The sequence below is a fragment of the Pristiophorus japonicus genome, chromosome 16 (assembly GCF_044704955.1).
Source record: "Pristiophorus japonicus isolate sPriJap1 chromosome 16, sPriJap1.hap1, whole genome shotgun sequence".
NCBI classification, from domain to species: Eukaryota; Metazoa; Chordata; class Chondrichthyes; family Pristiophoridae; genus Pristiophorus; species Pristiophorus japonicus.
The window spans coordinates 7710008-7736123 of NC_091992.1; the positions used below are offsets into that span (position 1 = coordinate 7710008).

A 26116-nucleotide genomic window follows, 5' to 3' on the forward strand; every position below is an offset into this window, starting at 1 on the left:
AGCTCTTTGGAGCAGAGAATTCCATAGATTTACACCCCTCCGAAGAAATTCCTCCTCATCTGTTTTAAATGGGTGGCCCCTTATTCTGAGACTACGTCCCCTAGTTTTAGTTTCCCCTATCAGTGGAAACATCCTCTCTGCATCCACCTTGTCAATCCCCCTTATTATCTTATATGTTTCGATAAGATCACACCTCATTCTTCTGAACTCCAATGTGTATAGGCCCAACTTACTCATCCTATCTTCATAAGTCAAACCCCCTCATCTCCAGAATCAACCAAGTGAACCCTTCTCTGAACAGCCTCCAATGCAAGTATATCCTTCCTTAAATACGGAGGCCAAAACTGTACGCAGTACTCCTTATATAGCTGTAATAAGACTTCCCTGCTTTTATACTCCATCCCCTTTGCAATAAAGGCCAAGATTCCATTGGTCTTCCTGATCACTTGCTGTACCTGCATACTAACCTTTTGTGTTTCATGCACAAGTACTCCCAGGTACCGCTGTACTTTGCAATCTTTCTCCATTTAAATAATAACTTGCTCTTTGATTTTTTTCGGCCAAAGTGCATGACCTCACACTTTCCAACATTATACTCCATCTGCCAAATTTTTGCCCACTCACTTTAGCCTATATCCTTTTGCAGATTTTGTGTGTCCACCTCACTCATTGCTTTTCCTCCCATCTTTGTATCATCAGCAAACTTGGCTACGTTACACTCAGTCCCTTCTTCCAAGTCAATATAGATTGTAAATAGTTGGGGTCCCAGCACTGATCCCTGCGACACCCCACGAGTTACTAGTTGTCAACCAGAGAATGAACCATTTATCCCAACTCTCTGTTCTCTGTTAGTTAGCCAATCCTCTATCCATGTTAATATATTACCCCCAACCCCATGAACTTTTGTCTTGTGCAGTAACCTTTTATGTGGCACCTTGTCAAATGCCTTCTGGAAGTCCAAATACACCACATCCACTGGGTCCCTTTTATCCACCCTGTTCATTACATCCTCAAAGAATTGCAGCAAATTTGTCAAACATGACTTCTTCATAAATCCATGCTGACTCTGCCTGATTGAATTTTGCTTTCCAAATGTCCTGCTACTACTTCTTTAATAATGACTCCAACATTTTCCCAACCACAGATGTTAGGCTAACTGGTCTATAAGTTTCCCACTTTTTGTCTGCCTCCTTTTTTAAATAGGGACGTTATATTTGCAGTTTTCCAATCTGCTGAGACCTCCCCAGAATCCAGGGAATTTTGGTAAATTACAACCAATACATCCACAATCCCTGCCGCTACTTCTCTTAAGACCCTAAAATGCAAGCCATCAGGTTCTCCTCACAATTCGCTTTCCCACCCATCTTTGTATCAGCAGCAAACTTGGCTACATCACACTTGGTCCCTTCATCCAAGTCATTAATATAGATTGTAAATAGTTGAGATCACATGGTTCCGGGTGGGGTGGAGTGTAAATATTGATACACACAAGGGGTGTCGCCATTGTGTGGGACAGGCTGGCTGGACCTGAGGGTCTTTATCTGTCCGTCATTGTTCATATGTCGAGATGGCTGATCTCAGCCAGAGTGGCAAGACAGGCACTACAATTAGCCTCAGTACCCTGCGTCAGGGAGAGGAAAATGGGAGATTTTTCTGTTCTGATTACCATGCCGTAAACCCTTGCTGAAAGTATGCCTGTGGGAACAGGGTCAAGCTCAACTGTGATGCCCCCCAATGTCAAATAGCCAGCCGACATTCCCTAGCTCAGCTCACACAAGAAAAATGATGAGGCCAGAACCAGAAGGTGCTGCGCACCTGTGAAACTGCACCCCAGAAGTCAATACTGGGGAAGGGAAAGAAAATAAGGAATAAAGGGGAGGGGGAAAAAGATGACACTTACCAGAAACGGTTTGAACGGTGGTTCCACTTTCCGAGCTAGAAGATCCTCCCAGTTTGTGTGCCTGAAGAAAGGATGTGCCTGTATTAAAAACATCAATCGAGTCATTAATAGGACCAGAGTTCCAAAATTTTTTAAAAACTCATCACGTTAGTATATGTAACAGAGTCCGCACTCAAAGATAGAATCGATTTACAGAAAATATATTTAACTGGTTGCTAATCTCATTTGCTGTCTGCGGGAACCTGCTGTGCACAAATCGGCTGCTTATTTGTCTACATAAGTGTAAAACACTTTAAAAGTAATTCGTTGGCTGTGAATTACCTTGGGACATCCTGAGAATGTGATACGGTGCTTATATTATATGGTCCTTTCTATTTATACTCAAGATAGTCTGCGTACAAATATATACTTGGGTGGGTGTGACAAGTGTTTAGAAGCCGCATGGTGGCTCAGTGAAGTTCCAGTTTGTTGCTCCCCGCGGGGAAGCGTGCAGCAGAGTTCTGGTAGTTCCCATAAGAAAACAAATAGCTAATACATTTTACGGATTTTAAGACTGGAGCATTGCTGCAACTCATCACCAGCTAATTACAAAAGCACCACTGACAGGAGTCTGGGAGCATTCACCTGTCTAGCCTCTTGACTGGGGTTATATTTCATGGGTTAGCCTGAAAGAGGGCGAAAGACAGTAAAGAAAGACTTGGATTTATATAGCGCCTTAAAGCACTTTACAGCCAATATAGTCACTGTTGTAATGTAGGAAATATGGCAGCCAGTTTGTGCACAGCAAGCACCCACAAACAGCAATGTGATAATGATTAGATCATCTGTTTTTTTTTTTATGATGTTGCTTATGGGATATATATTGGCCAGGACACCGAGATAACTCCCCTGCTCTTCTTCGAAATAGTGCCATGGGCTCTTTTACATCCACTTGAGAAAACAGACGGTGTTTAACATCTCATCCGAAAGATGGCAACTGGAGTGTCAGCCTAGATTTTCTTTTGTGCTCAAGTCCCTGAACCCATAACCTTCTGACTCAGAGGCGAGAGCGCCACCCACTGAGCCACAGCCGACACTGACAAATGTGAAATACCAGGTGCGACATAGAAAATAGGTGCAGGAGTAGGCCATTCGGCCCTTCTAGCCTGCACCGCCAATCAATGAATTCATGGCTGAACATGCAACTTCAGTACTCCATTCCTGCTTTCTCGCCATATCCCTTGATCCCCCTAGTAGTAAGGACTACATCCAACTCCTTTTTGAATATATTTAGTGAATTGGCCTCAACAACTTTCTGTGGTAGAGAATTCCACAGGTTCACCACTCTCTGGGTGAAGAGGTTTCTCCTCATCTCGGTCCGAAATGGCTTACCCCTTATCCTTAGACTGTGACCCCTGGCTCTGGACTTCCCCAACATTGGGAACATTCTTCCTGCATCTAACCTGTCTAAACCCGTCAGAATTTTAAACGTTTCTATGAGATCCCCTCTCATTCTTCTGAACTCCAGTGAATACAAGCCCAGTTGATCCAGACTTTCTTGATATGTCAGTCCCGCCATCCCGGGAATCAGTCTGGTGAACCTCCGCTGCACTCCCTCAATAGCAAGAATGTCCTTCCTCAAGTTGGGAGACCAAAACTGTACACAATACTCCAGGTGTGGCCTCACCAAGGCCCTGTACAACTGTAGTAACACCTCCCTGCCCCTGTACTCAAATCCCCTAGCTATGAAGGCCAACATGCCATTTGCTTTCTTAACCGCCTGCTGTACCTGCATGCCAACTTTCAATGACTGATGTACCATGACACCCAGGTCTCCTTGCACCTTCCCTTTTCCTAATCTGCCGCCATTCAGATAATATTCTGCCTTTGAGTTTTTGCCCCCAAAGTGGATAACCTCACATTTATCCACATTATACTGCATCTACCATGCATTTGCCCACTCACCTAACCTGTCCAAGTCACCCTGGAGCCTCTTAGCGTCCTCCTCACAGCTCACATCACCACCCAATTTAGTCTCATCTGCAAACTTGGTAGATATTACACTCAATTCCTTCATCAAAATCATTGATGTATATTGTAAAGTGCTTTCCCATGTGGTCCATCGTGCCTCCCGAAAACAACTACCCATTGGCCCCATTTCCCTGGTTTCCCCCCCCCCCCCCATACCATTAAAACATTAATTTTACAAATATGTATCCACCTCCCTTTTAAAAGCAATTAGGGATTCTGCTACCACCACTGCTTGTGGTGGGGCATTCCAGGTTTTAAGCTCATGTCAAAGGAATATTCTCCAAACCACTCTGTTCTTTTTGTAATGATCTTCCATTCACGCCCTCCAGTTACCAACTCAATCACCAGTAAAAGTAGCTTTTCTTGATTTATTTTAATTAAAACCTATCAATTTTGAACACTTCTATCAGATCGTCACACACACACTGGTGTAAAGACCACCTTGCTCAAGGGGCCATTATTCAGATTATAAACTAGTAAATAGAAACATAGAAACATAGAAAATAGGTGCAGGAGTAGGCCATTCGGCCCTTCGAGCCTGCACCGCCATTCAATGAGTTCATGGCTGAACATGCAACCTCAGTACTCCATTCCTGCTTTCTCGCCATATCCCTTGATTCCCCTAGTAGTAAGGACTACATCTAACTCCTTTTTGAATATATTTAGTGAATTGGCCTCAACAACTTTCTGTGGTAGAGAATTCCACAGGTTCACCACTCTCTGGGTGAAGAAGTTTCTCCTCATCTCGGTCCTAAATGGCTTACCCATTATCCTTAGACTGTGACCCCTGGCTCTGGACTTCCCCAACATTGGGAACATTCTTCCTGCATCTAACCTGTCTAAACCCGTCAGAATTTTAAACGTTTCTATAAGATCCCCTCTCATTCTTCTGAACTCCAGTGAGTACAAGCCCAGTTGATCCAGTCTTTCTTGATAGGTCAGTCCCACCATCCCAGGAATCAGTCTGGTGAACCTTCACTGCACTCCCTCAATAGCAAGAATGTCCTTCCTCAAGTTGGGAGACCAAAACTGTACATAATACTCCAGGTGTGGCCTCACCAAGGCCCTGTACAACTGTAGCAACACCTCCCTGCCCCTGTACTCAAATCCCCTCGCTATGAAGGCCAACATGCCATTTGCTTTTTTAACCGCCTGCTGTACCTGCATGCCAACCTTCAATGACTGATGTACCATGACACCCAGGTCTCGTTGCACCTCCCCCCTTTTCCTAATCTGTCACCATTCACATAATAGTCTGTCTCTCTGTTTTTACCACCAAAGTGGATTACCTCACATTTATCCACATTATACTTCATCTGCCATGCATTTGCCCACTCACCTAACTTATCCAAGTCACTCTGCAGCCTCATAGCATCCTCCTCGCAGCTCACACTGCCACCCAACTTAGTGTCATCCACAAATTTGGAGATACTACATTTAATCCCCTCGTCTAAATCATTAATGTACAATGCAAACAGCTGGGGCCCCAGCACAGAACCTTGCGGTACCCCACTAGTCACTGCCTGCCATTCTGAAAAGTACCCATTTACTCCTACTCTTTGCTTCCTGTCTGACAACCAGTTCTCAATCCATGTCAGCACACTACCCCCAATCTCATGTGCTTTAACTTTGCACATTAATCTCTTGTGTGGGACCTTGTCGAAAGCCTTCTGAAAGTCCAAATATACCACATCAACTGGTTCTCCCTTGTCCACTCTACTGGAAACATCCTCAAAAAATTCCAGAAGATTTGTCAAGCATGATTTCCCTTTCACAAATCCATGCTGACTTGGACCTGTCACCTCTTTCCAAATGCGCTGCTATGACATCCTTAATAATTGATTCCATCATTTTACCCACTACTGATGTCAGGCTGACCGATCTATAATTCCGTGTTTTCTCTCTCCCTCCTTTTTTAAAAAGTGGGGTTACATTGGCTACCCTCCACTCCATAGGAACTGATCCAGAGTCTATGGAATGTTGGAAAATGACTGTCAATGCATCCGCTATTTCCAAGGCCACCTCCTTAAGTACTCTGGGATGCAGTCCATCAGGCCCTGGGGATTTATCAGCCTTCAATCCCATCAATTTCCCCAACACAATTTCCCGACTAATAAGAATTTCCCTCAGTTCCTCCATCTTACTAGACCCTCTGACCCCTTTTATATCCGGAAGATTGTTTGTGTCCTCCTCAGTGAATACCGAACCAAAGTACTTGTTCAATTGGTCTGCCATTTCTTTGTTCCCCATTATGACTTCCCCTGATTCTGACTGCAGGGGACCTACGTTTGTCTTTACTAACCTTTTTCTCTTTACATATCTATAGAAACGTTCTAAATGTTGCAAGCTGATTGCCCACAGGTGGATCACAGCTAGCATGACCCTGTCCTGCGCCTGTCCTCCCCTCCCCAACATCTCCACTTTCCACCACACGTGACTGGACAGCTATCACAAGTAGGAAGCAGGTTTGATTTTCGTCCTGCCTAGCTGACAACTCCTCTACCACCTCAATTACTGCTCACCTAGCACAGACAAGGGATTGAAACTGGGTCATTTTGATCCAATGGCTTAATTATGCTAAGTAATGTGGGAGAGCTTCCAAATCACCTCTTTTCAAGATTAAAATGAAAATTAAAAAAAACAAATAATCCACTCTTTTTTCCTCCCCACCATTTTGTGTTACATTGCTGAAATATTTGTTTAAACAATGAATCTTCCTTAAAGGAATTAGCTGGAAAGGGCTCTATGCCACATTGGATTGGATAGGCTGGGTTTGTTTTCCTTGGAACAGAGGCAGCTGAGGGAAGATTTAATGGAGGTGTATAAAATTAGGTGGTGCCTGGATAAGAATGGACCTATTTCCCTTAACAGAGGGGCCTAAAGTAGTTGGTAGAAGGATTAGAGGGGAGCTGAGGAAACACTTTTTTACCCAGAGGGTGGTGGGGGTCTGGAACTCGCTGCATGAAAAGGTGGTAAAGGCAGAAACCTTCATCACATTTTAAAAGTATTTGGATGTGCACTTAAAGAGCCGTAACCTACAGGGCTACGGAGCTAGTGCTGGAAGGTGGGATTAGGCTGGGTACCTCTTTTTTGACTGGTATGAATACGATGGGCCGAATGGCCTCCTTCTATGTGTAATTTTGCTACGATTCCAAGTCGGAGGGATGCTTTCATGCTTTTCAGACCGGGAGGCCGCTTTCAGGCATTCAGTCACCTTCTTGACAAAATTATGACGGGACTGGACAGGTTAGATGTAGAAAGAATGTTCCCGGTGTTGGAGAAGTCCAGAACCAGAGGTCACAGTCTGAGGATAAGGGGTAAGCCATTTAGGACCGAGATGAGGAGAAATTTTTTCACCCAGAGAGTGGTGAACCTGTGGAATTCTCTACCACAGAAAGTTGTTCCGAGTCCAGTTCGTTGGATATATTCAAGAGGGAGTTGGATGTGGCCCTTACAGCTAAAGGGATCAAGGGGTATTGGGAGAAGGCAGGAATGGGGTACTGAAGTTGCATCAGCCATGATCATATTAAATGGCGGCGCAGGCTCAAAGGGCCGAATGGCCTGCTCCTGCACCTATTTACCTATTTTCTATGTTGATGACTTTAGCTGGGGGTATGATAGGATAGTGGTTATGTTACTGGACTTGTAATCGAGGGGCCTCGGCTAATATCCCTGGAGATGTGATTTCAAATTCCACCATGGCAGCTGGGGAACGTAAATTCAGTTAATTAAATAAATCTGGAATAAAAAGCTAGCATCAGTAATGGTGACCATGAAACTACCGCAATTGGTTCACTGATGTCCTTTAGGGAAGGAAATCTGTCGCCCTTATCCGGTCTGGGCTATGTGTGACTCCAGACCTACAGCAATGTGGTTGACTCTTAACTGCTCTCTGAAATGGCCTAGAGAGACACTCAGTTGTACCAAAACGTTACAACAAAGTCAGCACTATGGGAGTACCTTCACCACACAGACTGCAGCGGTTCAAGGCGGTGGCTCATCATCATCATCTTCTCAAGGGCAATTAGATATGGCCAATAAATGCCAGCGACGGCCACATCCTATGAACGAATAAATCAAGTTGTTAACCTGTGGAATTCCCTGCCGCAGAAAGTTGTTGATGCCAGTTCACGGGATATATTCAAGGGGGAGTGAGATATGGCTCTTATGGTTAAGGGGATCAAGGGGTATGGAGAGAAAGCAGGAAAGGGGTACTGAAGGAATGATCAGCCATGATCTTATTGAATGGCGGTGCAGGCTCGAAGGGCCGAATGGCCTACTCCTGCACCTATTTTTCTATGTCTATGTTTCTAAGTTCTCTGTGAACTAGCACGGACAGGGAGACCACGTGTAGGTTGTCATCGCCTCATTTAGCATTTGCGGGAGGCACGACATCTCAGCAGGCCATCGAATGGAGAGCCAAATTGGACATCCCATTATAAGCTTTTCTCGTCCTACGAAACAGTAGGAGGTAAACTGAACTGAGAGGGTAAAGGCGATTTTCAGACCAAGTTCAAAAGTTAATGAGTATAAAGTGGTGGCATAGATCACAAACATCCATAGTTCAGGATGGCATAGCTGCTATTAATTCATCTGCCTCCGATTGGTGAAGCTTACCAGTTACATAAGAAATAGGAGCAGAAGTAGCTCATTCGGCCCCTCGAGCCTGCTCTGCCATTTAATAAGATCATGGTTGATCCGATCATGGACTCAGGTCCACTTCCCCGCCCACTCCCCAGAACCACTTATCGGTTAAGAAACTGTCCATCTCTGTCTTAAATTTATTCAATGACCCAGCCTCCACAGCTTTCTGAGGCAGCGAATTCCACAGATTTACAACCCTCAGAGAAGAGATTCCTCCTCGTCTCAGTTTTAAGTTCCTTTAAGTCAGTTCTTGCCACAGGTCAAGCGATATTTGGCGAGGTAAGGGATACACAGAATCTGATAACTGAACCAGAAATTTCAGCTGCTGACTCCCATTAATAGAAACATAGAAAATAGGTGCAGGAGTAGGCCATTCGGCCCTTCGAGCCTGCACCGCCATTCAATGAGTTCATGGCTGAACATGCAACTTCAGTACCCCATTCCTGCTTTCTCGCCATACCCCTTGATCCCCCTAGTAGCAAGGACTACATCTAACTTCTTTTTGAATATATTTAGTGACTTGGCCTCAACAACTTTCTGTGGTAGAGAATTCCACAGGTTCACCACTCTCTGGGTGAAGAAGTTTCTCCTCATCTCGGTCCTTATCCTTAGGCTGTGACCCCTGGTTCTGGACTTCCCCAACATTGGGAACATTCTTCCTGCAAAGGGAAAAGCCTCCCTTATGGCTCCCTGAGAGTTCTCGAATTGATTGGCGAGACGGCTATTCTCTCAGATGTTCGTTTAGATTTCCTAATTTTTGCATTGCAGTCCCTGCGTGTCGTTTGTTTCAATTTTTGGCCGAATTTTGTTTTTCCAATTCTGATTTTGTATCTTCTAGTTCTGTCTGGACCTTTGATTCACATTCTGTGAAAGCTTTAATTTGTTCATCCCTAGGCAATTTACCAGCATGTTTTTTCTAACTTTTTCTGATATTCTCTGGCAGAGAGGAGTCATTGGAGGGCAGTGTCTCTGGGAAGAGTGAGGAATGAAGAGAGGGCGGTGGAAGAGATGGTCTTTGTCACGGTGGTGGAGGAGGAAGGGGGGGGAGGGGTAGTGGAGAAGGGATGGGTGGCGGGACTTGAAGGGTCCTTTCTACTTGGATCAGCAGCGGCTGATCCGCCAAAGTGGGAATGCTGTGCGACAGGCAGATGCGAGCCTGGACATGGTGGGACTGTCCAGGATGAGCATCGACTTGACTCGAGCTCCTCCAGGCTCTTGCTGGGTTGTCCCAAAACATCACGGCTTTAGCAGCCAGTCAATTGGAGGACATGGCGGAGCTGATTGCTGCGGTGAGGGAGAACACCAAGAGCGCCAATGCCAATTCTATGTGGCAATTGACTGTCGTGGGATATGGCACTACACCCCAAGGTGCCATACCACCAATGGTGACAGCACCTGATCATCGGGAGGTCCGACTTTGAAGATGGGTGCTCAGCATGTGCTCATAATGGAAAACTTGCAGGCCATGGCCCAAAAATATACTTTAGAAAAGCTGTAATAACTCGGCTCAGGCTGTCAGGAGAATCAATGAGTGTGATTTTAAGGGCCTTTTTGACTCTTGCGAATCACCTAATCGCTTTGCATTTGTTGAGGACAAAGTAAGGGCATTTATAGCGATCACTAATCACATGCTGCAGAATAGAGATGGGAGAATAAAATGAGAAACGTTACATACAAGTACATTGCTGTAATGTCAGGGTTAATATTAATCATGGATTTTTTCCCCTCTCTGGTCCACAGTACAAGTAGAAGCAGAACTACGATATGTCATCCCATGAGGAAGGAAATGGAGTTGGCTAATACATTTGATTTTATAAAAAAGAAAAGTTCTATGTTATTGATGGAGACCTGGTCTCTTGTTCTGTCAACCCCCGTGGAAATTTTTTGCCTGAAAAACACACACTGTTGAAAACGTACCTGGACATCTGTTGCATCCCCAACTCCAGCTCCAAGCCGTGATGAAGCATTCCTTTTCAGCAGCTAAACACAAATGACAAAAGCGCAGACTTTTAACGATGTTTGACGTCATTTGAAAATAAACGCAACGATTTTACACAATTTGAATTTCTAAAAGGGCCCAAAAAAATCTCAGTTTTAAAGAGGAGCAGTTCCATTATTGAAGTTCCAGATTCATAAGAACATAAGAAATAGGAGGAGTTGGCCATACAACCCCTCGTGCCTGCTCCGCCATTCAATATCATGGCCGATCTTCTACCTCATCTCCACTTTATCTGCCCGATCCCCGTATCCCTCGATTCCAAAACTTAAATCTATCTCAGCCTTGAATATACGCAACGACTCAGCATATTTGGAGCATTCAGCTCTGCTCTTCTAAGCAATACATCTCATTAATTGGGTACTCCAGGCTCAAATTCATGAAACACGGAGTTTCCAACCCGACTCCACAAGTCAAAAGATCAAGCTTCAGAAGACCATAGTTACCCCCAACACATTACAAGATGCACTGATTGGACCCGTTCCTCCACCCAACATTACACTGTACACAATATTGGGGAAGACCATCTTAACCCATCCACTCAGTCGCAATGGTCAGACCATACCCTTCAGTAACCATTCCTGCCAAAAATTTATCCCATCTACAAGCCACCTTAAGAAAATCAGACAGAATACCTTTTTAAGAAGATCTCTGGCTTCCTGCGTGAGGTAGGGTGGCAGATTGAGTTTACACTTCAGGATCTTGTCGATAGTCTTCTTCCTGTTCTCTCCGGTGAATGGAGGCTAAACAAAATTGAAGAAAAGAAACACAAATCAACTCAAACCAGAATTACACAAACAATTCAGAAATTTTGAGTCACAGAATCAAAGAATGGTTACAACGTGGAAGAATGCCATTCGGCCCGTGCCGGCTCTCTGCAAGAGCAATGTTAAGATGAAGTCTCAAGAATTTCCGATCAACAAGCAAAAAACTTAAGATAAAAGCTTTAATTATAATGGCATAAATTATATGGTAGTGTATAACTCCCTCTCATGTTGTTAAAGCTACTAGTTTATTCATTTCTATTCCCTACTCTCCCTCATCGTGCAATTCTCCACCTCAAAGGAATGGAGAAACAATTTAAGAACATAAGAAATAGGAGCAGTAGGCCATAGGGCCCTTCGAGCCTGCTCCGCCATTTAATACAATCATGGCTGATCCAATCAGGGACTCGGCTCCACTTCCCCGTCCGCTTCCCATATCACCTTATCGTTTAAGAAACTGTCTATCTCTGTCTTAAATTTATTCAATGTCCCAGCTTCCACAGCTCTCTGAGGCAGCGAATTCCACAGATCCACAACCCTCAGAAGAAATTTCTCCTCATCTCAGTTTTAAATGGGTGGCCCCTTATTCTAAGCTTATGCCCCCTAGTTCTAGTCTCCTCTATCAGTGGAAACATCCTCTCTTCATCCACCTTGTCAAGCCCCCTCAATCTTATACGTTTCAATAAGATCACCTCTCATTCCACATCCTGTACCCCATCCGGTTCTTTTTTTCAGTAAGTTAGTAAGAGCCATTCAAGTGCATCATCATCATAGGCAGTCCCTCGAAATCGAGGAAGACTTGCTTCCTCTCTAAAAGTGAGTTCTCTGTGCTTGGTTTCTGCATGCTCTTGGCAACAAGACTCGAGGTGCTCAGTACCCTCCCGGATGCTCTTCCTCCACTTAGGGCAGTCTTGGGCCAGGGACTCCCAGGTGCCGATGGGGATGTTGCACTTCAAGGACGCTTTGAGGATGTCCTTGAAATGTTTCCTCTGTCCATCTGGGATTCGCTTGCCTTGTAGGAGTTCCAAGTAGAGCGCTTGCTTTGGGAGTCTGTCAGGCTTGCGGACGATGTGGCCTGCCCAACGGAGCTGATCGAGTGTGGTCAGTGCTTTGATGCTGGCCTGAATGAGAACACGGACGTTGGTGTGTCTATCCTCCCAGGGGATTTGCAGGATCTTGTGGAGACATCGTTGGTGGTATTTCTCCAACGCTGAGGTGTCTACTGTATATGGTCCACGTCTCAGAGCCATAAAGGAGGGCGGGTATCACTTCTGCCCTGTAGACCTTAAGATTGGTACCAGATTGGGGGGTCCTGGTCTTCAACCACTCTCTTCCTCAGGCGACCGAAGGCTGCGCTGGCACATTGGAGGCGGTGTTGGATCTTGTCACTGATGTCTGCCCTTGCTGATAGTAGGCTCCCGAGGTATGGAAAATGGTCTACGTTGTCCAAGGCCGCTAGATAGTTAAGTACATTCAAGTGCACCAGATAGTTAAGTCACTTAGATTCACCCTGCCACCACATCCCTCTCATTCAACTGCCTGGGGTAGGCTTGAGTAACACACTGGAATCCGCAAAAGTGTTAAAAATAATTCACCCAAGTTTCCCACATTACAACAGTGACTACACTTCAAAAGTACTTCACTGGCTGTAAAGTGCTTTGAGACGTCCGGCGGTCATGAACAGCGTTATGGAAATGCAAGTCTTTCTTTCTCTTTCAAGTTCAAAATTCACCCTGCAATTCTCTCGCCCAATCTTACCTCTGCAACCTCTTCCATTCCTCTACACCAGCAAATGCCCTGTGCTCATCCAACTCTGGGTTCCTATGCATCCCCTACTTCTGCTCTGGTGGCAGGACCATCAATCGCTTTGACCCTACAATCAGAATCTTGCCCTAAATTCCTGCTCGTTGCTACCTCTCGCTCCTCCTCCATATCTACCTCTCCGACCATGCCATCAGTCAAGCTCCCCATCTTCTGTGACTTTTGCCTGTGAAGCATTGAGATATTTCATTGTACTAAAAGCCGTGTAAATGTAACTTGTTATTTAGACTGCAGATATGTGCAGTTCTTGTATAAAGATATGGAACAGCAGCCCAATTCGAGAAGTTCATATCGCTTTTACTATTTAATTGAATTAAATTTTTAAAAATCTTTTGAACTTGCTTACAAATATTTGTGCAATGCCAGAGACAGCTACAGAATGCCAAAAGTTAAATCCCATTAGATTTTCTTAAATAAAGTAGTGCAAAATTTCTCATGTTGATAATTTTAATCAAAGAAAGTGGCTTAAGTACAAACAAAAATTCTTTTATGTTTTGTTCAAATTAGATGGGAGGGATTTTACCCGTAAGGTTTTTTCTCCAACATAACTGGTCTGTTGGGAGATTCTTTCTATAAGTATATTTCAGTGATGTTTATAATGTGATAATGGTTAGAACACAGAATACCTGTATTACAAAATATTACTATGCGCATCCAAGTCGATACGAATCTTTGAAAGCAATTCATTGTGTAAAGTGCTTTGAAACTAGAGTGTGCTATATAAAATGCAAGAATCAAATGTGTTTTTCATATATCTTCAAGATCCACCTTAATTTTAAAAATTCAAGGGGAAGATACCATCGATGCCACTCCCAAGTATTATCCAGTGACCCGTGCATGTGAATGTCAGATCAGGACAAGAATAGGCTTGACTGCTGTCCTCATGCCAAATAATCCTGCCAATATTCACTGCCCACAAAGAATGTCCACTTGGAGAGTGACCAGGAGCTGTCGGTACTGCGGAACCGAACCTTGCAAAAAAAAAAAAAGAGAATGGGAGCGATGGAGAAAAATACCATCTCAAAGCACTTGCAAGGATGATCAATATTCTGCTGTTTTTTAGTTCTAAAGCAGGAGGAATAACCAAAGAACCTTCCCCAGAGGTTAAGAAATCATGCTAGTTAAGGGATCTCAGTTACAAACACCCCGAGAGCACACGATCACACAGCCAAGAATGAAGCTGATAACACAATGTCCGTTTATCAACACACATCTGTTTTCTATGGCTTATCTTCTGAGAGTTAAATATAAAATAAAATGCAACTTCCCTGCCCATTTTAGGTGGCTTTATTTTAACAAAGCACAGTGGGCTGCAAATTGGGAGCGACAGGAGAAAATAAATTGGTTTCCATGTATTATTAAATCTGATAGTCCAAGGAAGCGAATTAAGCAGTTGATTACTGAATCTTTCCTGGATTTATAACCATCTCTCTATGCGTAGAAATTCAGCTCACTACAACTGGTCTCAATAATTATTATGCAGTGTTTGGACAGAAAATGCTTTTAGAAGAGACAAAACAGACAACGCAAAAGGACGTTCACCATAATTCTCGGCAATTTTTGGGGGGGGGGGGGGGGGGGGGGGATGTGCCAACTTTCTGTCTGAAGACACCATCTTGCATTGGAGGCAGTTCAGAGAAGGTTCACAAGGTTGATTCCTGAGATGAAGGGGTTGTCTTATGAAGAAAGGTTGAGCAGGTTGGGCCTATACTTATTGGAGTTCAGAAGACTGAGAGGTGATCTTATTGAAACATAAGATTCTGAGGGGACTGGACAGGGTAGATGCAGAGAGGATGTTTCCCCTCGAGGGGGAATTTAGAACTAGGGGGCATAATTACAGAATATGGGGTCGCCCATTTAAAATGGAAATGAGGAGGTATTTCTTCTCTGAGGGTCGTGAATCTTTGGAATTCTCTTCCCCAGAGAGCTGTGGAGGCTGGGTCATTGAATATATTTAAGGTGGAGATAGAGAGATTTTTGAATGATAAGGGAATCAAGGGTTATGGGGAGAGGGTCGGGAAGTGGAGTTGAGGCCATGATCAGAACAGCCATGATATTATTGAATGGCGGAGCAGGCGCGAGGGGCCTAATGGCCTACTCCTATTTCTTATGTTATGATGACACTGACTCTTGGTTGGGGTACAAGTCTCTAGGTTCCGGCTGTACCCATTCTTCACGTGAGCTTCGACAGCGAGTATTGCCCTACTATTTATCTATGGAGGGCATCACAGCTGAGCATGATACCACTCTTAGTGGACATCCACTTTCCACCGGGAGTCACTATAAACTTATCAAGACTGGGGTCACTGGTGGATTTTGCTCCTTTGCCCAGGGAGCATGGGGGCCAATTGTAGCACACAACTTGCTGTCCCATCAAAATGTTCCAAAAGGAGAGCTGCCAGGATTAGGACAAGACCTTAGAGAGTGACTGAGAACAATGGGTGGTATCTGAAGGGTAAAAAGGATTACTTCGGGATAGGGTGAACATAACTGAATTTATGATAGTTCATTCTCACTTCTATAATCCAACATTCTCCTTTCACTCTACTAGTGAAAATCTTGAAGTCATATGCCCCTTTCTCATCAATTCATTAACTCTCAATCTCACTAATTACCTATTTAAAAACCTTTCATAATTAAAAAAAATCTTTTCATTTCGCCACCAAACATTCTATTTTCCATGAAAACAGGCCCAATTTTTTTTTGGAGCTTTCTTCATGGCAAACTTGTATTCTTGGTATCCTGCTAACGAATCTTCACTATACCGTTTCCATGACTAGTATCTTTCCTATAATAGATCAGTGTCAACTAAGTAACAGACCTACCACATGTAGCACAATTTAAAGATGGCAAATCTGGTCACTCCATGCCTCATTATGTAACCGCATTCCTACGGTGTGAGAATTCAATTCTTTTTTGACAGGAGGGGGCATTGGTGAGTGTGTTGATGGTTGTGTCTTTGCTATGACGCTTCAGTTTATGTCTGGGCTGTAATCTTTAACAGCAAATGAAACAACATAACCAAGGCTGTGTGAAGATGTTTTTTTTTAAATCATAAAACAGACAAAACAGATCAACACCTCCTCCAATCCAAAGGATTAAACTTGCACTTCTCAGAAATGCATAGCAAGAAGCATAGAAAAAAAAAGACTGGATACTTTAAATGTAGCTACAGCAATGAGGACCAGATTATTTCAGAACATTTTGAACACAAGACAAAAGAAAATTAGGAATGAGAATGGGACCTAGAAAAAAGCCTAAATATATCTGCATTCCTCAAGGTACAAACACAACCTTTAAAAGGACATGATGTCCATTAACGATTGCTGATGTAACATTCTTTTCTTGAAATACAACGATCATAGTCAAAGCATGGAACATTAGCTCCGCCGAAAAAAAAACACTATTTCTGGCACCCGGTGTTATCAACCATTGCTCAGGCATGGCAGAGCATACACTATGCGGGTCACACGTGGCCCATGAAGCCTAGACAACTACTTGCGCTTATGCTGCTTACTTACTAGTTTGTCCTGTTTCAATTTCATAAGCTGATAGGTTTGTAAAGAGTTATTAGTCCCCTTGCCTCAGTGTTAGATAAATCCTAAGTCACAACACCAAGTTCTGAAGTCAGCAGCCCAAGATGCATGTTTGTGGAACCAGGGATGGAAACGCCATACTATTGAGTCTCTATGGTCTATCTCGCTGTGCCACTCAAAGACTTGCGTTTATATAGCGCCTTTCATGACTTCAGGATGTCCCAAAGCACTTTGCAGCCAATGAAGTACTTTTGAGGTGTTGTCACTGTTGTACTGCAGGAACCTACCACCTTCTGTATTATGTTTCTAAGCAAATTAGTGATATCCAGTGCAGGTATGACGTCCGAAATCCGTAAACCTCGGGACCGAGGCCGTTCCAGATATTTCCGGATTTCGGAATAAGAACATAAGAACATAAGAACATAAGAACATAAGAACATAAGAACATAAGAACATAAGAACATAAGAACATAAGAACACAAGAACACAAGAACACAAGAACACAAGAACACAAGAACACAAGAACACAAGAACACAAGAACACAAGAACACAAGAACACAAGAACATAAGTAGGCCATCTAGCCTGCTCCGCCATTCAACAAGATCATGGCTGATCTGGCCGTGGACTCAGCTCCACTTACCCGCCCGCTCCCCATAACCCTTAATTCCCTTATTGGTTAAAAATCTATCCATCTGTGAGTTGAATACATTCAATGAGCCAGCCTCAACTGCTTCCTTGGGCAGAGAATTCCAGATTCACAACCCTCTGGGAGCAGAAATTCCTTCTCAACTCGGTTTTAAATTGGCTCCCCCGTATTTTGAGGCTGTGCCCCCTAGTTCTAGTCTCCCCGACCAGTGGAAACAACCTCTCTGTCTCTATCTTGTCTATCCCTTTCATTATTTTAAATGTTTCTATAAGATCACCCCTCATCCTTCTGAACGCCAACGTCTTTGCCTGGGCCGAGGAAGATAGATAGGGAGGAGATCATTCGGGCCATCGCCGGGGGGGGGGGGGGGTGGGGAGGAAGAGGAGGAGAGAAAAGAGGGCCGGCAGGGGAGTCCGGATATTTCGGAACATTTTCCAGTTTCCAAACGACCCCACCACGGATCGGTCCGGTGTCCAGACCTCTGGATTTTGGACATGTACCTGTATCTCACTGGTGTTGGCCATTTTGTCCAACTGAAGTCTCGTAGACAAATATTTCCCGGGGAGGTAAAGTAACCAAATTTCTCAACATATCACAGCACCTTGGGCAGTCAACCCAATGGGTTCGAGTGACGATTTATAATTCTGCTGCCTTCCAAAATGGAGTAGGGCACTGGACACTGAAAGGGTCAAAAGCATGCAGTTTGTAAACTGTGCACCTACTGCTCCAGTCAGCATGTCGTACATTAGCGCTCCTAAACTCCACCAGTCCACAGCACGATTGTGTCCACTTCTCATTAAAATTTCAGGTGCCCTGTGAGAAAAGGAAGGGAACAGTGAGATCTCGTTTCTTTTCCACTCTGTTCTGTACACCACAATGTTACATTGAAACGGGAGGAGGGGGGAAAAGGGGAAAGCTGTTCCTCTTGTACGTGCTCCCATCAGAAGTTTGTAAATTGTACTATTTTGAGGAAACCTAGGAGCTCCACTGCTCCAAGACCAGAGTCCTTTCCAGACGACTCCAGCTGAATCCCAGTTTGACTTGAGATTCCAATTTTGGATTTCTTCTAAAGGAATGGTTTCCCCGAGGGCAAGGAGGGGGGTTAATGCAGTGGATCTTGCGGCATCATTCGAGTTGATCAAAGGCTGGTGTTAACCTTGCCATTATGGATATGCACAGTGCAGACAATCCTAACTTTTTGCCAGAGGATAGTGTCAATGTGGGAGGAAAGGAGGGGCATTACAAAAAAAATACGGTAAAATAAGACATTTGGAAATATAATATATAGTTGTTAGCTGTGGCATTAAAATTAAATCTCAGTTTTAAGTAGTCCTTCAAATCAAAGAATTAGATTTATTTTACACCCATGTGCCTCAAATGTCCCAAAGCACTTCACGTATAATGAATTACTTCAAACTGAAGTCACATTTGTGTGAGCAGCAGCTATTTTACACTCAGCAATGAGATAAATGACCAGTTAATGTAGCCCTGATGGTGTTGGTTGAGGGAAGAATGTCCATCAGACCAACAGGATGTTGCCATGGGATTTTTTTTTGATTATGGCAAAAGAGGCAGACAGGGCTTCGGGTTAGGGTCTTGGCCAGAGGATGTCACCAAGAGTGACTGAATTATATTAATACCTTCAATGAGACACATCACCTCTTTAAAAAAAAACGAAGAGACACAGGATAGCCCCTCTCTTTGGATTTCCAATGAGCTGCAGTGCAGACTGGTTAAGATGTAATATCTTGCCTGCAATTCACCATAAAAATGCTCCCAATCTCAACCTTGCAACTGAGAAAAGGCACCAAGTGACCACTCTCTGTCTTGCAGACGCTCAGCCAGCAGCCAAGTAAATCATGGGAGGGGTACTGGGGAGACACACACATCCAGGTCTCCAGCCAGTCATCCTAACCAAGATGAGTGGAAAAATAGGGCAAATTCAAAGTCATTACTAAATAAGCTCAAATGGAGCTCTATTTAATTCAGTTTCTTTATGATCCAATGGCAGATATAGTTATTAGGAATAAAGGATTCAAATTCCTAATACATTTATAACATTCTCTGCAGAAACTCCATTTCCAAGCAACACTGTGTCTAAAGGACTCACATGTACTCGATTGTGCCACAGAATGTGTGGGTCACTGCACCATCATGAATAGATTCTTTACATAATCCAAAATCGGTTAGTTTAACGTGCCCTGAAACAAAAAGATAAACACAAGCTGATCAGAGTGCATACAGGAGGAATCCATGAGGGATTACAAGGCAGTAATGTGACCGGGATGGTTCAAACAATTCAACAAACACTAGACATCCAGTTGGGCTCAGTTAGGTCACCAACTTGTGCCAAATTCTAGGCAGTTTCGTGCTGCAGACCAATAACCAGCATCAACTGAACCCATACAACTTTGTAATCTCTCTCCAGTATTGGTTATTTAGATTTTCTGGTCAGTTTCTCCTGAAAGTACTGACTTGTTGGGATACTGTTCCATGGAAGCCAAGATGGCACCCAAGTGGCCATTCTTCATGTAATCCTATCTGGCAAATGTCATCAGACTGCTCAGAGGGGGTCACAGCGGAGCTCAATCATGCTCTCATTTGACATGCGTGCACCAGCGAGGGTCATGGATACCCAACCGAAGCAGAACCCCTGGCCGATTCTTTCAGGCGTCTTGTAACCAAACGTAGCACTTCCCCTCTGATCAGCTAACTCTGAATAGAAAGTGGATCATGGGTTAGTGTCACATTAAGTTGTGCAGTTGCCCATTAGGGGACGTTAGGAGACAGTGTAACATTTGGTTTTAACTTTTAGGGAGGGTTTATTCTGTTTCTTCAAGGCGGTTAACAATTATGCTTTTAATAATTTAAATTTTGAAAATTATTTAGTTGATCCGGACATATTGTGCAACGATTCAAAATAGTGGAAAAATTGCAAAACTTTAGCAGCACTACTTTTAAACTGGAATATGTTAAATAGGGACCCCCCCAAAACAGAAGAGAATACACAAATTAAAAAAACACACTACCATATCTCTGGTAGCACTCCTTCCAGTGAGCAAAATGATATACTGCTTCCTTTATAAAAAGTGTACCACCATATAAATGCACAATGTATTTACGGTCACACAATCAAATTAACAGGCTCAGGTCAATGAACTTTGGGGGTGGAAATGCGTTAGTCCGTTTCAAGTTTCAAATCAGAAGTAGCCAGCATGTTAAGATTGATTTGCATCTAAAAGCGTGATGTCTATAACATGACAGGAAAACCACACGCTTACCATGTTTTATTATACTAACTAATAAACCAACAGTGGCCTTGCTCGAAGCGAGTTGCGAGAAATACTCTGTCGACTTCATGTTGCTGCCTCCCTCTTCTGGTTCTGTCAATGTTGCTTCTCTAATTTTTTTTTCTTCTCTTTCTGACTTTCTTAATAGTCTGCCCCGCCTTGCCTCGTGTCTTTTCTCAGTGGGAGGTATATAGAGTGCTCGGGGAAAGGATGTGGCAGGACTACAGAACAGCAGATGGTGCATTCTTTTCAGGCCACAGCTGGTGGCTGAAGGGCAGGGGGGGGGGCGGCGGTAAAGAGGCCCCATTTTTGGGAGGCGGTCATGGGACGGATCCAGCCAAATTTACAACCCAGAGGTGCCCTTGCTGTTGCAGTTGGCGGGAGGGATAGCGACCGGAGTTGGTGGATGTGATGTGGCAGTTTCAGGATGTAACAGATAGCAGTCAATTGTGCCAGGGGAAGACAACCCAACGCAAAGAAGGTAGCACTGTGGAGAAGAACGCTACAGTGTCACCTACCTTGGAGATGCAAATCATGGGAGCTGGGAGGACTGAAAGGCAAGTGAAATTTAGGTAAATGGGAAATTTAACTTCAACTTAAATCGATACACAAATGTAACAGAAATAGTGACGTAACCTTCCTGTTACCACAGGAAGTGCACACTATATAAAACCTTAGAAGTTTACAATAAATAAGTTATACAGCCCAAAGTTTCTATAACTGCTATTTGCTAGAACAATTCAAAACTAATTCCACTACCCCAATCTCTCTCCATAGGCCTGTATCTTCATTTGATGCAAATATTTATACCATTTTCCCTTAAGATGCAATGGTCACTATAACCACTCCTTCTGGAAAAGCAGTTCATGCTCTAACAACCCACTGTGTAAAAAGAAACCATTGCCCTGTCACTCCTTTTAAGTTGATGGCCCTTCTCACCAACTCTCAAATGAGAAGAAATAGTCTTCTCCTAATTCACCATCAAAATCCTTCATAATCTTTTTAAACCTCTATTAAATCTCCACAGCCTTTTCTGCTCCAATGGAAATACCCCGACTATCTCAAGTCTCTTCTCATAACTGCACATCCCTGAAATCCCCCTGATGAATCTAATCTACAATAGGAGTGTGATCGTGCATTGTGGGAGAAGAGGTAGTGGTCTGTGGACAGACAGAAAAACTCAATACTACTGTTCTTCTACACTCAGCTGCAGAACATGTGAATGTTTAAAAATGTATAGAGACATTGAAGTTGAGAACGTGGGAATTGTATAGGGACAGTATAAGCTAACAAAGAATTCATGGAGGAATAGCCATGACATCTCAGACTCGAGACTGCGAAATGTTACAACACTAACACATATTGAAACAAAACCCACAGCTTGCAGAAAAACCTCAAGGTCTTATTAAATCATGTTATTAACCTGAAACATTAACAGAAGGTCTTTGTTTAAAATCAGACCATACTTAGGTCGGCTTATGAGTGGACAAAGGGAAAAAGGGATCAAAAGAGATAGGCTGAACTAGGATGTCACTCTAGCCCTATCTTGTTATCTTTTGCCGAAAATGTATAACCGTCGTCCCTTTATACAATGTAACGTCACTTTGTCCGTAGGAAGTGGGTGCGTTCTATCAGAGTTGCATTCCTTCTGTCTGATAAGGTCCCCGATCGGGATTTGTTTTTTAAATAAAAGCTTGCTTTGTTTAAAGCACAAACGGTATTCGTTTCAGTAATTTTGCTGAACCAGATTGAGGTAAAAGAATCCAGAAATCAACAAACAGACACCTAACTCTTCAGGTGGCACAGCAGGAGGGTCCACTATTTGGACAAATATTGATTTCGAACCAATGCCCAAAAGCTGGCCTCTTCAGACACCACTGTGCAGTGATGAGTGAAGCCCAAACAGAACCAAGTATCAACTTCATGGCATAGCTGCGTCCTACAATCAGATCTCTATGCAAATTTTTTGCAAAAGTGGCAAGTATTGATCTTCACAAGACACTCCCTTCACTAAGTCTCCCACATGGCACACAACCGTGTACATGGAGCACACGTGCCAAGCCGGGTACAACAGAGATGCAGCTCGTAAGGCTAGAGGTCGGGGCTGACGCAATCAACTTATGTTGCACATCACGCTGCACCTGCCACCATTTCAGCGGCAGGTGCAGGTGGTAAGCTGCAGTTAACACTCTTCACTTGCATCACAGAGCTCAATACCTGCGCACACATACTTTCCTACTAATTGTCCAGTCAGCACTTTAATTGAAGCAATTTAAACCGAGGTGCAAATAGCAGGCTACCTCCGTTTCAAAAATTTCTTGTAAAAGCTTAATAAAAAAAAAGGGCAGACTTTGTGTCAGAGGCAAGTGAAAATAATTATTGGGGGGGGAAGTCTCGTTTGTACTAGCCTCTACTGACAGCTTTATATTCCTCTTTTGGCGCTGACACACTGAAAATCTTGCTGTAGCAAAAATAAAACACAAGCCAAAGGAATACAAAATGTCAATTACCTCAAGGTCAATTTCTGCAATTATACATTGCACTGACCTATTTGATCCCAACAGGTCCTCAATGGAGGGTGAGCACTGCATAAAGTTAATACATTGTTGGAAGAAATCTCCAAATTGTGCATTCTTGGTGTTAGCATGGGTATGAGGTGGTGACAGAAGGTCTTGACACCACCACAGGCCATGCACCACGACCCAGATAAATAGACAGCCAAGTGATCTGCATTCAAGACATTGCTGACCCCAAAATGGCCATTGGGAAAGATCTACTTGTTGAGCTTTGCTTTGTCCTGAGCAACTGAGACTATGCGTTCAATCACAAACAAATAAGAACATAAGAAATAGGAGCAGGAGTAAGCCACACAGCCCCTCGAGCCTGCTCCGCCATTTAATACGATCATGGCTGATCCAATCATGGACTCAGGTCCACTTCCCTGCCCGCTCCCCATAACCCCTTATCGGTTAAGAAATTATCTATCTCTGTCTTAAATTTATTCAATGTCCCAACTTCCACCGCTCTCTGAGGCAGCGAATTTCAGAGATTTACAACCCTCAGAAGAAATTCCTCCTCATTTTAGTTTTAAATGGGCGACCCCTTATTCTAAGATTATGCCCCCTCGTTCTAGTCTCCCCCATCAGTGGAAACATCCTCTCTGCATCCACCTTGTCGAGCCCCCTCATAATCTCAATCTATTCGTGTGCTGCGTTGCTACTAGAATTTCAGTAAAACAAATGTGCAATTTTCCTACAAAATCCACCTGTAGGGTGAAAAACACTCCCTTTAAGATCCCACTATGGCACAGCTGGTGAAGACAGTGAGTAGCAAAGCCACAGAGAAGGTTGTAGGTCTAAATAATGGCCTGTCCAGAGTTAGTACATCTCAGCTGCAGCAGCCTCAGTGTCTCTGCGTTTGATTGGGATGGGAAGGGAGAAAGTACAACGCCAGGTCCCCACTCCTGATTGCGATTCAGTGACTCAAATGATGGCCAAGGACAGGATAGAGCTAGGAAGTGACGCACTCAGTGTTTGAATGGCCAGAGACCTCGACCCAAGCCCATACATGGAGAGATCACACGGGCGAGTTACCAGAGCAGCGCCTTATGGAACCACACCCAAAAAGAGGATTACAGATTTTGACCCTTCCAAACAAGGCTGGCGACAACACTGGTGTAACATGGTACGCAGAGTTCCAAATGTACCACACTGCCAGCCGGTTTCCATTATTCGACATTTACATCGTTTTTTTCGAGTACTGATTACACGAGCAGAAATATACTGACCCAGAAGATACAATTTTACAGGAATGATACACACTTTGGGGGAATTAAAGTGTTACTGCAATTTCTAATGAGTTAGAACTATTGGATTAAAATGTTAAGGATGTTGGAATCCTTCTTTGCTGCATCCAGTTGAGAGAACACCAAAGTAAGCTGTGTTTTAAAATCAACTTTCAATACAGTGACGGTAGTGAATAAATCGGTTCTTTATAAATCGGTTCTTGGTAAAGTTTTGATCTTCGTAAAGTTTTGATCTTCGTAATTTGCTTAACAAATTTATATGAAAGTAGCTTTAAGCAATTCCTATACAATATAGCACAATTTCATTATGAAGGATAAACAAATGCCCAAAATTTGACTTGAAATGCAGCCTGCATCAAAAGAATAAAATTTCTCAAGCCCACAGTTGTGCTTAAGCTCATCAAACTGTTGTGTTTCCATTTACCTTGATGATTGAGCATGATGTTTTCGGGCTTCAAGTCTCGGTAGATAATACCCTTCTGATGCAAGTGTCCCAAAGCCATTGAGATCTCCGCTAAATAAAAACTGAATTTGAGAAAAGAAAGCATTAGTATCTTTTAGTAGTTTATCTAAAAGCAAACTATTTTAGGAGGGAAGTTACAACAGTTTTTTCTTTCAAATGGTACAATCGCACCTTTTAGTGGCTTAATCTGGCAATGGAGAATATCTTTTAGATTCAAAATAACTATTTAACTTTTACATTGCAATAAAGTGGGTAGTTGAAATTTTACAATTCCAATAAAACAACCAAATTTTCACACATCTGTTCAGCTTAAATCAAAAGAGGTCACAATTTTGATGGTCTTCACCCCATAACATCCGATCTATTGTTGGCAGTAGCAGACCTACCAATTCAGCTCAATTACAAATGCAAGATATTTTTACGTACATCACTAGAAATAAACAGGGCTACATCTGGCCATTGGGTGATATACAATCATCATCATAGGCAGTCCCTCGAAATCGAGGAAGACTTGCTTCCATTCTTAAAGTTCTTAGGTGAACAGTCCAATACGGGAATTACAGTCTCTGTCACAGGTGGGAGAGACAGTCGATGAAGGAAAGGATGGGTGGGGAGTCTGGTTTGCCGCACGCTCCTTTCCACTGCCTGTGCTTGTTTTCTGCATACTCTCGATGTCGAGACTCAAGGTGCTCAGCGCCCTCCCGGATGCTCTTCCTCCATTTAGGGCGGTCTTTGGCCAGGGACTCCCAGGTGTCAGTGGGGATGTTGCACTTTATCAAGGAGGCTTTGAGGGTATCTTTGTAACGTTTCCTCTGCCCACCTGGGGCTCACTTGCCATGTAGGAGTTCCGAGTAGAGCGCTTCCTTTGGGAGTCTTGTGTCAGGCATGCGAACAATGTGGCCATACAAGAGCCATATCAGATCTCTGACTTGCCCTTGCCAAAAGGGTCATGAGGCATACCTTTATATTTCAATGATTTGCGCACAAATGCAACCCTTGCCCCTGTGCTTTCTTGGCTGTGCTCAATGCATTGCAGATTATTTGGCACATTCCATGCATTTTTAAACACAAGGTATCGATTTTCTCCTTTGTCCTCAAATCACCCACAATTTGTACCCGGTAGGAAGCAAACACAAATGGTGCAGGATGACTCAGAATATTTTTTTAAAAAAGGCGAGAAACTTTTAAACGTTGGTGTTCAGAGAGATTTGGGTCGTCTCAAACAAAAACACTGAAAGC

At 43.5% G+C, this 26116-nt stretch overlaps 1 protein-coding gene across 1 annotated transcript in view; it reads right to left on the minus strand.

Annotated features, from left to right (window-relative positions):
• Positions 1-26116, minus strand: part of rps6kb1a (ribosomal protein S6 kinase b, polypeptide 1a) — a 90895-nt gene that overhangs the window by 22437 nt on the left and 42342 nt on the right. Inside the window, exons 7-12 of the mRNA XM_070856943.1 lie at positions 24839-24939; positions 19430-19520; positions 18042-18132; positions 11186-11293; positions 10472-10534; positions 1901-1978 (exon numbers count right to left, since the gene is read on the minus strand). Coding sequence (XP_070713044.1) covers positions 1901-1978; positions 10472-10534; positions 11186-11293; positions 18042-18132; positions 19430-19520; positions 24839-24939 — 532 coding nt within the window. The remainder of the gene's footprint in view (positions 1-1900; positions 1979-10471; positions 10535-11185; positions 11294-18041; positions 18133-19429; positions 19521-24838; positions 24940-26116) is intronic.